Genomic DNA, 17981 nt, shown 5'->3' with positions numbered 1-17981 from the left:
TTCCAGCCCAGCGTTTCTCATGATGTACTCTGCATATAAGTTAAATAAGCACGGTGACAATATACAGCCTTGACATACTCCTATTCCTATTTGGAACCAGTCTGTTGTTCCATGTCCAGTTCGAATTGTTGCTTCCTGACCTGCATATAGGTTTCTCAAGAGGCAGGTCAGGTGGTCTGGTATTCCCACCTCTTTTAGAATTTTCCACAGTTTGTGGTGATCCACACAGTCAAAGGCTTTGGCATAGTCAATAGGGAAATGTAAGTCAAAACCAATATGAGATACTACTTCACACCCACTAAGATGGCTAAAGTTAAAAACACAGACAATATCAGCAAGTGTTGGTGAGGATGCAGAGAAATTGGAACTCTCCTCATACATTGCTGGTGAGAATGGACAATGGTGTGGCCACTTTAAAAAGCAGTTTGGCTGTTCCCCAAAAGCTAAAGAGAGTCACTATATTCCAAGAATTCTACTCCTGGGTAGATACCCAAAAGAAAACCATGTCCACAGAAAACCTGTTTATAGCAGCACTCATAATAGCCAAACAGTGGAAACAATCTCAGTGTCCATCAACCTGATGAAGGGATAATATGGTACAATGGAGTATTATTTAGCAATAAAAAGGAATGAAGCATTGCTACATGCCACAACATAAACACTGAAAGCACGCTAGAGAAAGAAGCCAATCACAAAGACCATACACTGTGTGTTTCCATCATGTGGAATGTCCAGAAAAGGCAAACCTACAGGGGCAAAAACTAATTAATGACTGCCTTGGGATGATGGGCACACAGAGAGGATGAATGGAGGATTAACAGGAAGTGACAACTGATGGATACAAGGTTACTTTCTAGGGTAATGAAAATGTTCTGAAATCAGATAGTGGTAACAGTTGCACAACTTTGTGAACAGACTAAAAATCACTGGCCATACACTTTTATAAAGGGTGAATTTTATGGTCTGTGAATTATATCTCTATTAAAGCAGTTTTTTTTTTTAATGCTACTTGTTAGAACCATATGAAAATAGCACTTCTGCAGGATAAGAATTACATACTGGCAATTTTTCAACTTAATAGATCATGAAAGTCATGTTCTTCCACCTGGAGAAAATAGTCCAGCTATATCCATTAATTTTTTAAAAAGCAGCAGGCAAAGATTTTAGGGTGCTTAAAGGCCAAAAGAAGCCTTTAGCTGGCCCACTTTAGGTTTCCTGTATGTATTTATATCCAGTTAATTTTTTGATCTTTAAAATTGATTTTAATGATAATTATAAACAGATATAGTAAATTTAACGGTCAATAAATACTTGCAGTTTCACCTTTTTGTTCTCTAATGTTGACAGTTTCTTAGAACTTCTAAATGCCATCTTTCCATGACAGATTCAGTAACTGTAAGCCACTTTAAATCTTCTAAGATATAGGCAGAATATAAATTATTAATACATAACTAATAAGAGTACCCAGGTTCAGAATACATTCATTTAGCCAGCTAAGATGGAGGGGGAAATGGCAATGGTCCAGTATTCTTGCCTGGAAAATTCCACGGACAGATGAGCCAGGTGGGCTACAGTCCATGGGGTCGCAAAGAATCGGATATGACTGAGCGTGCGCACACACACACATATGCAGAGCCAGCTAAGACACTTTACTAGCTTCCACCAGCTTACTTACCCAAATGCAATGCTTCCTGGTACCTCTTGGTATCAAAGTACAAAGACACCAGTCTTGCCTAGGAAAAAGAAAAGGCATTGACTGATGGAAAACGGAGAAAAAAAGCCAAAGAAAGAAATCAAAGATTGACAGTCACAGAACTGTTACTGCTGAATATTCAAGTCCTGATGATAGCATCAAATTCAGCCTAAAAAAAAATCATCTAGCCCATGATATTATCTCCTATTATAGCCAGTGACTAAACCACGTTGCTGCTTACTTTTCTGAGCCAAGCAGCAGGTCTGTATCAAAGCTTCAACCAGAGCAATTCTCATGAGCAGGTCTACTACTCACCATTTTGGGTGCACGGATAATACAAAGCTGCTGAAAATACTTTTGATTAGGATGGTGTTATTTATATTCACAGCCTGTCAAACGTCTAGAGACCTGAGATCAGTACTAACGCAGGCACATACCTCCAAAGCTTGGCGTAAGAAAGTTCTCTTCTCTGATTTGGCCCATTCGATGCACTCTAAACACAACTCGACCTGCAACAGGGAGAGACAGTATATGCAACATTATCTCCTCACGTTCTTCCCACAAGCCTTGCTCGGGGGAACAGCTGTCATTTCCTCCTTATGCATTACTATCCATGTTTACTGTCTCAAGAGTATGCCTTGATCATAGTATCTCAAGACGTATGCTGCTGCTAAGTCGCTTCAGTCATGTCCAACTCTGTGCGACCCCATAGATGGCAGCCCACCAGGCTCCCCCGTCCCTGGGATTCTCCAGGCAAGAACCCTGGAGTGGGTTGCCATTTCCTTCTCCAATGCATGAAAGTGAAAAGTGAAAGTGAAGTTGCTCAGTTGTGTCCAACTCTTCTCGACCCCACGGACTGCAGCCTACCAGGCTCCTCCACCCATGGGATTTTCCAGGCAAGAGTACTGGAGTGGGTTGCCATTGCCTTCTCCGCTCAATATGTATAGCATACTGGAAAATCAACTTGGCTTTTTACACACAGAGTATATTTGTGCTTAGACTGTTCCTTTGGAAAAGAGCTTTGTCTTCAAGATTTCTCATCTACTTTCCCAGGAGGGACCCAAACTACATATGCAGTTCTGGAATGCAGAGTTAGTTCTATAATGGCTGAAACATTTTAAAAGCAGAAATTTCTCCCTGAATAGTAACAGTAATGTGTTCATATGACTATATCAGTCATAAAGGGGAGAAATTCTCAGTCTAGGCACAAGTGTCTTATTCTTCCAACAGTTGCTTTTAAGATTCAAAATGCCCAGCTGACTCTTCCCTTCTAGAGTCTACAAAGCGCAAGTAACAATTCTCATCACAGTAGAGCAAACTTAGCTTGTATGAAAGTGAGTAAAGAGAAATTAAAATTAGCCTAACACTTAAACTTAAACTGGGCATTTTAAACTTTCTATAAAAGAACTCTGAACTCCCAGTTCTACCTGCTACCCAAGCAGTAATGTCCCACACAAAGTAACTAACTTAAGTGTTCTAGGGCAGGTGGTCTACATGCCATCAGGTATCCTTGCCACAGGAGCTCTGCCAAGTACATATTAGGTGCTGCAGACCATCTATCACTTCTGTTACTGCAAGTTTATATTAAGATTCACAATCAGAGCATAAGATAAGAAGAAACTGAGAAACTAACTGGTAAAATGAAGCTCAGTAGATAAATGAATGCCTTTACCTGGTATTTGGAAGATTCATCAGCAAGAGTCAATGAAAACTTTATAACTCACCAGAGGGGGACCCCTAGTGGCTACTCAATCCCCAACTCTAAACTCAACCACCTTCATGAATTCTACAAAATCTGAAATAAAAGCAGGCCAATCAAAATTTCAGTTTTATGTTCTAAAAACCAAAATCAAAGTAAGATTTCTGTTCATACATGAATGGAGCTGAAAATATTTTGATGAATATTTTAGCAACAAAAATAAAAGTCTTTGGTCCTCCGCGTTTGGGGGGACTAAGAAATGCTTACCAACAGTTTTACCCAGCAGGTTTAACAATGCTGAAATGAATGCCTAGGCTCCCGATTCAGCAGTCTGGAATAAAAGGTTGGCCTCTCTGATGTATACCCCTAGTTAAGAAACACTGAGTTCTACCCTAGCATCCCACCTGTCCCCATTTCCCTGACAGTACAGATGTTAAATGACCCACCAAAGGTCATGATCAGCTGTCAGGACCAGAACCTGACCCAATCTCAACTCACACTTAGTAAATTCAGGTCAACAGAGACATCCTTCCTACAGCAGAGAATTTGTACATGAACTATCAGTTTTCAATTACAGGGTACATGATTTGCAATATCTAGGATTATAATCGGTGAAACCAGCGTGTCAGTTCTCAGAAAAAAAATTTAAAGGCCACTCACTGCCCTTTTGTTCGAGAGGCTTTGTGCTTTGTTAATGCTAACAATGACTGATAAAGGGGACAGATAATAACACACAAAAAGTCCACACTTCTGGAGGAAGCCCTTACTTGAGTACAAAAACATAAAACAGTCAAATTAGATATTAATGTTTTTAAGCTTTAAATAAATAACGCTAAACCATTTTTATATGCTTTTATTCACTAAATTCCTAAGGGGAAAAAAAAAGTTAACTACTATTTTAAGTGTGAAATTCTCTAGCACAAACTCCCTTTTTTCCATTAAAATAACCATTTAATTCAACAGGATTTTTTGATGTGAGGTTTCTTAAAATGTGCTACTGTGCTTCAGTTGGATAGACTATACCAAAAAATGGCCTCCCAAAGACACTGCCTAGACACACCTGGAAGGTAAAATCAATTCTGGAATTTCAGCTCACTCTTTGGTTAAGGATCTGGTTCAGTCTTCTTTCTCCCCTCTTCACCCTAAACCTCTACTCCCCTTCTCCTTACCAACCATCCCAATCCTCAGTCACCCACCCCACCCATACAGCCTCACTTCCTAGGCAAATGACCAGAACCTAACCTGAATCACATCAGCTTCTGGAACACAGCAAGCTGAAGACCATGGCGTAGCTCTATCTGACTTATGATGAGTCGCCATATACAAAAAGGCAAGGAAAATCCCCTCCGCATACTCTTCATGTTAAACTCCCCAACACTTCTAGATCTCTTCAGTTCAGTTGAGTCGCTCAGTTGTGTCCGACTCTTTGCGACCCCATGAACTGCAGCACGCCAGGCCTCCTTGTCCATCACCAACTCCCGGAGTTTACCCAAACTCATGTCCATCGAGTCAGTGATGCCATCCAACCATCTCATCCTCTGTCGTCCCCTTCTCCTCCTGCCCCCAATCCCTCCCAGCATCAGGGTCTTTTTCAATGAGTCAACTCTTCGCATGAGGTGGCCAAAGTATTGGAGTTTCAGCTTCAGCATCAGTCCTTCCAATGAACACCCAGGACTGATCTCCTTTAGGATGGACTGGTTGGATCTCCTTGCAGTCCAAGGGACTCTCAAGAGTCCTCTCCAACACCACAGTTCAAAAGCATCAATTCTTCGGTGCTCAGCCTTCTTCACAGTCCAACTCTCACATCCATACATGACCACAGGAAAAGCCATAGCCTTGACCAGACGGACCTTTGTTGGCAAAGTAATGTCCCTGCTTTTCAATATGCCATCTAGGTTGGTCATAACTTTCCTTCCAAAGAGTAAGCATCTTTTAATTTTATGGCTTACCAATGTCCTAAAACTTCGTATTTTGCCCAGGCCTCAACACTTCTATGACAGTGATCCACCTATGCCTTGCTCCTCTATCCTTTCCCAATACTCAATTGAAGAATTTTAAAAGAACCTACAATTTTCCACTCTGCCAAGTCAGAGGTCTTGAGTCATGTAGACAAATGCAGTAACAATACCCCATGGTTGTATCTCAAGTCAATAAACTTAAGTCTTAATTCAACAAAATATCTCCTGAGCATCTACCACGGAGAAGGCATGATTCATACATTCCTTCAACAAATACTAGTTAGGTAGCTTCTTTGGGCCAAACTACTCTAAGTGTGGAGGTTACAGCAGTGAATAGGACACAGTAATTATCCTCATGAAATTTATCTTCTAAGTAGGAAATGAATGTTAATAAGCAAAATAAACATGAAGAAAGCAGAAATAGGTTATTTTAGATATGGTGATAAAGGAAGGTCTCTGAGGAAACGAGATGGAAACGAAGACTTGAAATGATGTGAAGAAGAAAAAAGGCTGTGTTAAGATCAGGCTGAGAGTGAGACTTCCCTCGCAGTACAGTGGTTAAGATTTCATGCTTCCACTGCAAGGGGCACAGGTTAGAACCCTGGTCAGGGAACTAAGATCTCGCAAGCCACACAACATGGCCAAAAGAAAAATTAGATGTATAAAAAAGCCACAAAGTTAGAACAGTTTAAAGCCAGTGTTACAGCTGTAAATAAAGAGAAAGAAAGAATAGTATGGCAGGTGAGGCCAGAGGTAGCCATGGTTAAGGAACAGCCATGAGTTAGGAATGAGAGAGAAAGGCGCTGTGACACTACAAGGCACACAGGGCTTCATCTGAATGAGACTGTATCACAGGAGAGGAAATAGAGGAAACGTTCAAGCAGCCATCATAAAGAGAATCATCAGAAATATAACATGTACAAACACAGTGTACATCACTGCAGGGTTTAGATCACAGTAACGTCAGCAAGGAAAAGTCTCAGAGGAGACAGTACTGGACATGGAACTACAGAAGGGAAAGGTGCACCATGAAGAGTGTACAGGCCTCGCTCAGCAGACAGTCACGTGCCCAACAGGCCAGGCATGTTTGGTACACTTCATAGAGTACCAGGAGATCAGACTGTCCTGCTGAGCTGTACTGTAGAGGAACATGAAATACGAACTCTGCAAGCAATCGAGAGCCACTGAAGACTCCACTTAGGGGTGAACAGAGAGGAATAAGATGTTGAGAGGGTTACTGGGTAGGATATCTCTCAAAATGGTGGTACAAGACTTTTGCAGTAGTCTAAGAAATAATTAGAACTCACTGTACATGAACAATACCTCCAATAAAAAAAGAAGAAACAATTAGAACCCAAACTAGATGGCAGTTGTACATAGAGAACTAATACAAAAAGAGGTGGAGAATAAAGACTGGAGAGAGTTGCACTGATAGAATTTAATAAATGGTTGGGTGCTGACATTGCTATGTTGACTTTGAGATGCAGACAGAACCATTTGGATGGTTCATAATTTACCCCAAACCAAGCAAATAACCTGTAATCCACAAAAATTACTGAAAGATCTGCTAAGTGGAGTAAGACTCTGGCTCTTGATAAAAAGCTAGACTACTAATCAATAAAAACAAACAAACAAACAAGATCAACAGGTCTTACTTAGCACTAATACGACATTGACAATAAAAAGACACAATGTGTAAGAGTGTTCCCTTTCACCCTAGGGTAAGGAAGAAAAGCCTCTAGTTGACAAGAAAATAATGTACAATGAAGAATAACAATGTACACACACAGTTAAAAGGAGGGCCTAACCAGACATGGAGCCACAAGACAAAGGCCAGTAAATCCCACAAGCCAATTACAGGAGAGCACCAAATTATGATTTGGATAATTTGGATACAGGAGGAGGAGAACTGACCATCTAACGAATGTAGTTCTATCCACTGAGCCAGCGCAGTTACAGGAAGAGACAAATTCCAAGAGTTCAGTCAAAGAAGCAGCTTGGATAATTAATTTTTTCTGCCTAAAATGTTCCAAGTAACATTTATTAGTCTGTTTCAAGCTAACATTTATTGTTCAGCTCATTCTAAGGCATCCTAATTCAAACAAAAAATGTGGCATCACTTTTTCATGAGCACAAATACAATTTTTTTTAAAAGTCAGGGTTACACAAGAGTAACACCTCTTTGAAACACCACCTTTTCTTTTAAATTATTCATAAAAATAAGTCTAATGCTTTGGTTCAAAAGGCAGCCATCTAAACATCTATTTTTGATCTATTATCATGAGACAGTTCTGCGAAAAACAAATGAACTTGAAGACTTCTCTAGAAATAAATTTTCTACAATGAAGTTAGTTTATGGTGTATAAACTAGGCTTCAAAGAATCATTAAGGAAAGAAACCAGATTTTACAAACGACATGATTTCAAAGTAAGATCCGTTAAGTAAGTGCTAGGTTTCTGAAGTTCCGCACTGTTTATTCAATATGCCACTAAGCCCCTTCACATTCACAGGCGCCATGGCAAATAATGAGACATGTAACTACCTACCAATTCCTATCCCTGCCTTTATACCACTTGACATTTTATATATTTGTTCATTATCTGCCTTCCTCATTAAAATAAAATTCCCATGAGAACACTGTACACTGTTACAAATGAATCCCTAGCACCTGTAACAGTGCTAACACAGCACGCATTCAATGACTGCTGAGCAATACAGAAAAGACAACAACTGTATTCTTCCTACAAACAGGTTCAAGCAACCACCACACACCCTGCTTGAATCTACCACTTTTTACAGAATGAGTTTTAACTGTGGTAGCGTCTCCTTCTCCGGAATTGCAAACAATAATTCTTTGAAAAGAACTGGAAGAGGCTCAGTGATTCCAAAGAGGCACTTTTAAGGACAGCTCAGGGTCTAGTCTGAACTTGTAGAGGACACAGACAGGTATACCAGTCACTTCAGGACACACGAAACAGACAGATGGATGCTCACTCAATAAAGGCATAAATGCATACAAGACACGCCAAGAAGGGATGCCATGAGACTTAATTAGTGCTCACTAGGAGCTCTGTGACACAGAGGTACCACAGACACAGAAAACATTACAAAGGTGTGGCAATACAATACCTCAAAGACAAGAATCAGTTTGTGACCCTGAAGTAATGAGGATTCCAGGGACCACTGACAATCTCCACTTACAAAGCAAAGCATGGAACAGACCCAAAGTATCAAATGCCCCGCAACAAAGAGAAATCCTGCGCTGTCCTCCCAGCCGTCCCTTACACATTACCACCGCAGTGCAGGCAGGCACTTCCTTCACTGAAACAAGACTTCGCTCCAAACAAGACTTTGTCTCTTTTGTCATTCAAGTAGCTTACCTCCTGTCCTGTAGCTGCTTCCATATCAAGAAACAGATCAAGAAGAGATCGGACCAGACGAGCAGCTTTAGCCTTGCTGATCGAATTCAAGAAGGGTCGCACATACTTCAGGAGTCCTCCAAGCTCTGCGGAAGGCAATTGTGACAGGATAAAGTACCCATCAATATTAGGGACAAAATACCCACTAAAAGATGACCCAAGATAATAAAATCAGTACTTATGTCTGGAAGCAGTCAAAAGGAAACTTAATAGAAATTTAAAGCATTCTCAGCAGGTAATAGAGTAGCAAAAAAGTTAACGAACAGCTTACACCAAATCTGTATTCCATTCCCCACTTGGCCACTGGATTACTGTGAGGATCCTGGGAAATGCTCGAGGCTCTCTATCTCGTGAGTACAGCAAAGTACTCACACTCTCAGAAAGCAGTACTCTAGAACAGGAAATACGCCATGCCTCAACCACCTTGGACAAAATCACTTCCCCACAATCAAATTTATCAGGTTATAGAGTTAAAAGAAATTTTTTTTTCTAATTTCCAAGACTGGAAATCTCAACAGAGATCTTCTATTTCTGGTTCCTTTTTTCCTCCCTTCCTAAAGTTATGCCCAGTTTAGTCTTTTACCAATGTAACTTGCATGGCACTCTTCTGAATCACTTTTTCACATGAAAGTTAGAGTGTCTGTCCCCTAACGTTGTACTGTACCCTTTTAAAATTCCTCATTAATCTACAAAACCTAAGTCAAACTATGACAGAAAAGGTGACCACCACTGAGGCTTCTTCCCCTCTTGTGGGAGAAAAGAGGGTGGCACAGTAATTCTAAGGGGGCACCTTTAGAAACAAGAGTGAAAATTAGACAATATTTCAACTGACCAACTAAGGAAGTACTTCTGGAATGTAGGTTAAAATTACTTTAGTGTCACTGCCTCAAACTGTAGACTCATCCTCCTGAGAACTTGAATTCAGGACAAGCAAACCTCCCCCTCCAGAGAATGCTCATTAGGGGTCTTAAAATCCTCATCTGCCAGCATAGTCACAGAAACCTCGGGGCCGTGTCAGGTATAAAAGGAACTCTATACAGAGTGGGCAAGTTCACCCTTCCCTCCATTCCCCAGTCCTGACTTGGGACTCCCACCGCCTCAGATTCTCCCCCACTCTATCACTCCATTCACCCCCCGCACTGACTGCACACGTGCCTGCAGCCAGGCCTCGCTCGTGCTGCACTGCCACCTGGAATCCACCCGTCACCCTGACCTACGGAGAGCTTAGATGCCCTTTCAGGTCAGCGAAAGTCCTACTGAGTCTTCCGTGGCAATGCCAGGCTACACCTGTTTCTCTCCCTCAAATTCCTTGTGCACTTATGCAAACTTCAATTATATTATCATAGCTTTTTAAAAGTAGTCGAGTGCAACGTCCCTTCTTCTACAGAGTTTCCTATTATCCTGGAACAATTCTGAACAATCTCTAGTGACAGAAATATTCAGAAAGCAGATGATTCCAATCTTGGTCAAACTCAATTGTTCTTTTCTGAAACATTAAGTCTATAGCCTCTTTCCACATGGCTTCAAATATTTGAAGAAAACTATCACTTTATCTCCTTGGGCACAGCAACCCACTCCAGTATTCTTGCCTGAAGAATCCTATGGACGGAGGATCTTGGTGGGCTACAGTCCATAGGGTTGCAAAGAGTCAGACATGACTGCTGCAACTTAGCACACACGCACGTACCTCCCTAAATGTCCCTTTCTCCAAGCTAAATAGCTTTAGCTATTTCAACTGTTCCTCCAACACCCTGGTTTCTAGATTCCTTGTCACCCTAGTTGCCCTCCTCCAAATAAATTCTGGTTTGCAAATGTACCACTTGTGGTACCCAGAACTGAAAACAACGTTCCACGTAGGGTCAGACCAGTAGAGTTATGGCTCTGTTCTCCTGATCAGACTGCCACATGTAACACAGGAAAGCATGTTTTGCTTTTGCTAACAGCACTCTTTGTTCAGACTGAGTCCATAAGGTCTCTGTGCAGACAGGTTCCTCTGTTACGATAAACGGTTTAAGTCTATAACTTTTTCCTTTCTATACAATTTAGTCTTGCTGGCTTTGGCAACAACCCTGAATCCTAAATCTGTTCTCTACTGTACTGAATCATCCACAGAAATAAGCACACCTGCTGCTATGGCTTTAGCCATATGCCAGATGCTGTCCAGAAGAACAAGTACAGATCCCTATGGCTTGATGCTAGAGACTTCCCTCCAGGTCAACAATTTATCCATTTGCCATGCCAAATGTTCAAAAACTCTGCTTACATCAGATATGTTGTTTATATCATTATTCCTAACCAGGGGTTAGCAAACTATTTTTGTGAAGGGCCAGATAGTAAATATTTTCAACTTTGTGGGTTATACAGTCTCAGCGGTAGCTACTCAATTCAGCCACTGCACTGCAAAAGCAGTCATGGGTAATATGTAAACAAATGGGCATGGCTATGTTCCAATAAAACTTTATTTACAAGAACAGATGGCAAGCCATTGTCCACGGAGCCCTGCAAAACTGATAAGGCTAACCAAAGAGAACTAGGGTGAGTTTGGGATAACTTCTTCTTAACAAACCCACTGCTTTATATGATGAAAACCTAATCAAATAATCTGTCCCAGAACTTTACTGATGATTACCAGCTTATAGTGTCTAGAATTTGTTCTTTTCATTATCTTTTTGAAAAGTGAAATAATGTTTGCCCCTGATTACTTTCCTTATACCTCTCCATCCTCCATGATTTTTCTCAGAATCACAGTGGCTCTATAAACATATCTGCTACAACCATTCTTTTGATATTAAAAGACAGAAATTGTCAGAGCCTAGAAACTTGAACTTATTGAAAAAGAGAATCTGCTCTCTCTTCTCTCACCTACCTTGGCTTTAATTCTCTCTTTCTGGTGTTATTTCTATCTTTTTCTTAATCATTTTCCTTCCTGGAAAAGGCAGAAGTGAAACATGAGCTAAGGAATCTGCCTTTCTCTCTAGCACTTGCTAGCATGACAGTATCTTTTCCAAGTTATTCTTTTTGCTCTAACAGAAAAACAAATGACGTCTTAGGTGCCAAAAGACTCAGTTCATTTTTCATTTTAGTCTATTTTTGTTTCTTATTCATTCTTGATTATAATCCCTGTTTCTTTGCATTTTCACACATAATGATTTAATTCTGATAGAATCATATTCACTTCTTCATTCTTTACTTACTGAAGTTATTTGCAAATGTATGACCAGAACTTCCTTTACAGAACCTAGCACACTCCTTTAAAGAGTCTCAGGCTATGAAATCTGCAGGTCCCGAGCCGAGACATCACACCTGATAATGAAGACCACAACTTTCAATCACAAGCATGCATCAGACAGTCTTATTCACTAATTCCCAAGTTGTCTACTGTCCAGCAGGGACCCTACCTATCTGAGCAGACTACTCAGTGCAATTCTAGCCATATATGAAATGCGTAACAAAACAAAATTGAAAATTAACAGAACAGACAGATGTTCTGTTCTCAGGGAACCCCAAATTCAAAGGAAAGAACACAAACTGATCAATTATTAATAGCAAAGATAGGTAAATGAACGTAGGCCCCAAACTTCCTTAACATACTCCTCAAAGTCTTTCTTAGAAAACAATGATAAGTAACCTGGAAACATTTCTGAAAGTTATTATGATTCACCTGTTAAAGAGTGCAGTAGGTTTCCCTGTACACTTCTAAACTTCTCAGGTATGGTTCACAGGGAGCAGGGGGCAATGAACAAGCGGGGAGTAAAGCAGGAAACAGTAATTTCAAGCAAAACAGTAACATTTTCAGATAAGTTTTTGGAAACACTGACTATACTACATGCTGTTTTTAATTATCCATTCTACTTGAAAAAGTAGACATCTGAATGGTTCAACAACAGAAAAATTATTTCAGGGAATTCCCTGGTGACTGTGCTCTCACTGCCAAGGGTCCAGGTTCAATCCCTGGTCAGGGAACTAAGATTTCACAAGACGTGCAGCACAGCCAAAAAAATAATAATAATTTCACCTGGCTTTCTAATTCAGGAAAATTACTTTATTAATTATATTTCATGTGGACTAATCATTAAAACTGTCTTGCAACATTAACTGACAGGCAAAAGGAATCCATATACATGTTAATAGAAGTCAGCATACAATGAAAAAACCACCACCTACCACTGATAACTCATAAGTGAATAACTATGGAAAGCAATAGCCTTTATAACTCAAGGTCATGAGCTCAGTAGAACTACATGGATTCAAATCCTGTTTCTCCCATATTAACTGGGTGCCTGTAAGATATCTTAACTTTTCTGTGCTCAGTTTCCTCAAGTATAAATGGGTAATAGTATCTACCTTATCAAGTTGTTTCAAGGGTTCAGTAAGCTAAATCCCACTTGGGCTTCAAGTAACTAGTTCACAGAAAGCACTTAAAAACAGTTTTTCTTTTTAATGATATTTTAAATAAGATGCAAAATCCATATAAATACATCCTCCCAATTTCATACAACTTTACTCAACTTTCTACTGATTAAGTCTAATAATTAGTTATCACCCTTAATTGGGAAAGATCTTTGTTTTCAAGTTCAAGAAGTTTTGCTAATGCATACCTAGCATCCTCTTGGATAACAACATAATTTGGGAGAAAGTAATCCACAAGATCAACTATGTTTAATCCATTCTAATCAGATAAGCTCCAAATTCACTTTAAAGTTAACTAAAATCATCCATGTTAAGTTTAAGCTTATTGCCACTTCACTGGTCAAAGGCCTTCCTGGTCAATAGGACTCTCTCAGTCCAAGGGCATGCCTATCATCAGAATATCACCTGGAGCCTGGAAAGTCAATGGTTCCATTACAACTAGACTGAGCAACAACAAGTACAAAGTCCTAGGTACCAGTGGAGAAATCTTGGGAAGGTTCTCTCCATTTAATGTCTGACTCATTGTGTATCAGGAAAAAAGGACAGCAAATCACTTCCTTGGATGCAAAATCCCTGGTCATTTTGAAAGCAGGGGCCTACGTACTCTCCACCTTAAGTACATCAGAACAGATGCATGAAAACACTGAAGACTGCTACTACCCACATGTAAGGGAATGCAGTGAAAATCCAAAGCAGAAACAAACCACAGGTTACTGTATCCCAACAGAAACAGGATTCTTCCTTCACCTGCAGAACAGAAGTCATCCATGAAAGAAATGAGTTTAAAGGCCTCTTAACTTCCTGACAGAAAACTAAAGCTCAACAAGTGGGCAATAAAATGGAACTTCATCACCAATAAACTGTGTGGATGCAGTCCTATATTCCCTCACTCCAACGAGCAAGCGAAGCTCCATGCAGCACCTCAGGTAAGAGAGAGCAATCCACCTGGAGCACTTACCTGCAGCCTGTCCGGTCTTGGCCAGGAGAGACCCCAGTTCCAGGATGCTCTGCTCCTTGACCTGCACTGCCTCCTCGTCATTCTCCTGAATGTCACGCTTCACTGGGAGAGGAAAACGCAAACCCTCTTAAAATTCTGACAAAAAATGAAGACTAAGGGAAATTTCACCCTCACAAGACCAGATACAAACTCAAACAGCAAAACACAAATGCCAGAGAGCTTTAAAAGAAAAAACCTCTTAACAAGAAAAAGTAAATTGATCATGCAGTACATGTCCCATGTATCTATCTCATCAGAATAGATTCCTCTCTTTGGAATTTAAATGTGCCTTTTCATTCTACCACTTAGATTTTCCCTCACCCACATACACTGGCGATTTCTGTTGCTATCACTTGCCTAATGCAAAATTTAAACACAACAAGTTCTTTATGCTTGTGGAGGAACACCCCATGCCAGGCGCTGTTAAAATATTAAACATACCTGTCTGCATATTTACCTGCCACAAACTAAAACCAAATGACCAAGTTACTGATAACTATAAAGTCAAAAGTCTTTCAATAAACTTTAGGCCTGTGGAGAACCTCAGCTGATGGATATGTTAGGGATAAACAGGTCTACAAAGCCATTCAGGAAAAAAAATCCTGTCATAGCTCCAGTGTGGTCCTTAGGAGGGAAGTTAGTTTAAGGGATTTGGGAACTGCTTAAATAACTGTGCTAACGGTCCCTCTTCCAACTGTTAGTAACTATTCTACCACTTGAACACTGGCCAGCCTCTTCAAGCTTGTAGTGATAAGTTTAATAATCATCACTAGCTATCACTTCTCTTACAAAGCATCATGACTTGACAAAAACCAAAATTCTGATACTCCATGATGGAGTCTGGAAAAAGTAAGGCTGTCAACCATCATGACTCAAGCTTACTCTAACAAAGAAGCTTTCAGTGAACTCTCTCCTAATACAGTGGGCAAGCAAAAAATACTCTGGTTATAATGTTTACCATAATTCCCACTTTATAAAAGACAAAATAGTAGGCACTATACACACAAAATAAAACCCATACTTCTCACATTAGTTGTAAATACTAGTGTGTATCCACAGGATAAAAATACACATTAAAAAAAAAACACACATCGAGATAACTCTAGTTCTGAAACTGTAACTGACTTAAGTCAAGATCAAGACTTCAAACTGAAATACAGCCATTATTTACCAACATCATCCATTCACTGATGCATCTTAACCCCCACTTCTTCCCTTTTTCTAGTAGCCCCAAAGATAAAGACATCAAGATCCTGTCACTGTTCTTTCTTCATGAAAGTCACGAGTACCAAAATTCAACGGACTAATGAGTCAACTGAAAAGTCAATAGCCTGGAGGTCCCACATACACGTGCATTCTCGAACTACTTGTTGATTCGATCCGAATCTTCTCCAGCTACATTAAAAACATCACTACTGCCTGTGTAGTGAAGAGCTAGCGCTATCTGAACCCTTGATGGATGAACATTTAAAAGCCCTCTGTGTCATCATAAGTTTATTTCTGTTCACACCTGAATCCCAGTTAGAAAACTGTCGGAAGCACCGGCTCGGGCTCCCACGTCAGTTCCTCCACTTGCATGCAAGGTGTAAGACAATCATACTACAGTGCTAAGACGTTTTTATTTCATTTTCTCTGGCAAAAGGCAGCCGGCAGGTTCCAAAGAGTTCGCGGAACTCCGCGGCTGACAACTAACTTCTCTGAACTCTCTTCCAAACCTCTCCGGGAAAGTCTAGGACGATTAGTCACCTCCTCGGGCCGGGAGGATCCACCCCAACATCTGGTTCTCACACCCTACACGGGGCGGGGGTGGGGGGGCGGGAGGGGGGTGGTAAAGGAACCTCTCGGCCACCTCCCCAAACCAAATGCCAACCTGAGGTGTGTGCCCCCTCGGTGTCTCAAAACATACTCAGGAAGAGCCCCTGCAAGCGGAGCTTTCCGCGGTGGGCTGCAGAAGTAGCAGCTCCAGCGTCCGGAGGAAAGGAAACTCCAAGAGAAGAAGAGCGAGCGCTCGCGCTCCCACCCGAGCAGGCTGGGCTGACACCAAGGGCGGGAAATGCCTGTCCAGAGCGGGTTTCTCAGGCCCTCAACTGGAGGTTCTCAGACCAGCTCGTGACAAAGCCCGCCAGCCGGCCGGCACCGCTCGCGGTCCCGGGCCAGCCCGCACCGGCCAGAGCGGGAGACAAGGCTGGGGAGCGACGGGGCCCCGGCTCGGCCCACTCTCCCTCCGCGCGCCGAGCCCACCGTGAGTCAGCAGCCGGCGAGTAGACGCCGGGCTTGCCTCGGGGCTTCGTACCGGGGTGGGGGCCCCGGGGCTCCAGGGAGCTCCGAGCGGCCTCGGGCCCCCGGCCCGGCCCCCCTCACACACACACACACACACACACACACACACACACACACACAGTGAGTCAGCAGCACCGGTGCCGGCTAGCCCGGCCGCGCTCCGCCGCCGCCGACCGACACAGGCCGAGCTGGGCCAGCGGGGACAGGGAGGGCGCGCGGCGACCTTTACCGATGGAGTGGAGGATGTCGATGGAAGCCTCCCGGTCGGTGCTGAGTAGAGACTGAGCTCTCTGGAACTCCACCACCGCCGCCGCCGCCATCTTACCGCTCTCACACCGTCCCCGGCCGCGGCCGCCGACGCCGGAAACACACGCCCGGAAGGCCCGCCCTCGCCCCCGCCCTCCTCCACTCCCGGAGCACGAAGGGAGCTGTAGTCTCTGTGCGGGGGCCGCGGAGGAGGGCCGAAAGGTGAGGATGAGAGCTGGGGAGCTGGCCGCCCACCAGCGAGGCTCTCCGGCACCGCCTAGCGGCTACCCACGAACAAACGAGGCGGTGCCTAACCTTTGGGAGCCCGAGACTAGTCCCCAGCCACTCGCAAGAGGCCTCTAAAACCCCGACTCCCTCGCTTGCCCTTGAGAGAAGTGTTTGAGTACCCGCCTGGGTATTCAGCGAAAGCTGTTTGGCTTTCTTTGTAGCTTCCACATTCAGCCATTTATTCAGGGCAATAAACAATCTCATAAAGTGCTCACTATGTGGCTGACAAAGAATCAGTTCAGTTCAGTCGCTCAGTCGTGTCCAACTCTTTGCGACCCCATGAATCGCAGCACGCCAGGCCTCACCAACTCCCGGAGTTCACTCAAACTCATAGCACTATTCAAATGCTTTCAAGTGTCTGGCAACACGTGGTAGGGACACACACACACACTTTAGTCTAGAATCCTACAGAATCCTAGCCAGCCTGTGACTAAATGCACCAGTGTTGGAGAAAACTGATGTTAGAAAGTGAAATATCTTTGCCCCATTCACTCAGTTAATCCCTCTTGGGGGGTCACATTGAAGTCTAACAGCTACTTCAACTCCCTAGCTCAATAAAGAAAAAATAGATTTTTTTCCCAATGTCTCCAGCGCCTTCAACTAATATTACACACATCTAAAAAGCTGTCAAATAGAAGGAAAAAAAGACATTCTTTGTGCCCACTGAGAGCTGAGTTTAAAGGAAGTACTAAAAAGGAATACAGACAGTTCAGCATGACGATCTTTCTGTGGGTGAAGACAATCCAAAATTGCAATAGCCTGGGACCTTGCATTCCCCTGGTTAGGACCCTGAGCTTCCCCTGCGGGGTGCACAGGTTTGATCCCTGGTCTAGTACTTCTTGCCTGGAAAATCCCATGGACGGAGGAGCCTGGTAGGCTGCGGTCCATGGGGTCCCTAAGAGTCGGACAGGACTGAGCGACTTCCCTTTCACTTTTCACTTTCATGCATTGGAGAAGGACATGGCAACCCACTCCAGTGTTCTTGTCTGGA

General features: G+C 42.4%; 1 protein-coding gene across 1 annotated transcript in view; it reads right to left on the bottom strand.

Annotated features, from left to right (window-relative positions):
* PSMD11 (proteasome 26S subunit, non-ATPase 11) overlaps positions 1 to 16857 on the bottom strand; it is a 30362-nt gene extending 13505 nt beyond the window's left edge. Inside the window, exons 1-5 of the mRNA XM_040244024.1 lie at positions 16686 to 16857; positions 14138 to 14239; positions 8731 to 8855; positions 2131 to 2202; positions 1676 to 1733 (exon numbers count right to left, since the gene is read on the bottom strand). Of these exons, the coding sequence (XP_040099958.1) occupies positions 1676 to 1733; positions 2131 to 2202; positions 8731 to 8855; positions 14138 to 14239; positions 16686 to 16776 (448 nt within the window). The 5' untranslated portion in view covers positions 16777 to 16857. The remainder of the gene's footprint in view (positions 1 to 1675; positions 1734 to 2130; positions 2203 to 8730; positions 8856 to 14137; positions 14240 to 16685) is intronic.
* Positions 16858 to 17981: the final 1124 nt, after the last annotated feature.

The sequence above is a fragment of the Oryx dammah genome, unplaced genomic scaffold (assembly GCF_014754425.2).
Source record: "Oryx dammah isolate SB20612 unplaced genomic scaffold, SCBI_Odam_1.1 HiC_scaffold_8, whole genome shotgun sequence".
Classification (NCBI taxonomy): Eukaryota; Metazoa; Chordata; class Mammalia; order Artiodactyla; family Bovidae; genus Oryx; species Oryx dammah.
This window is presented reverse-complemented; position numbering and strand designations above follow the sequence as displayed.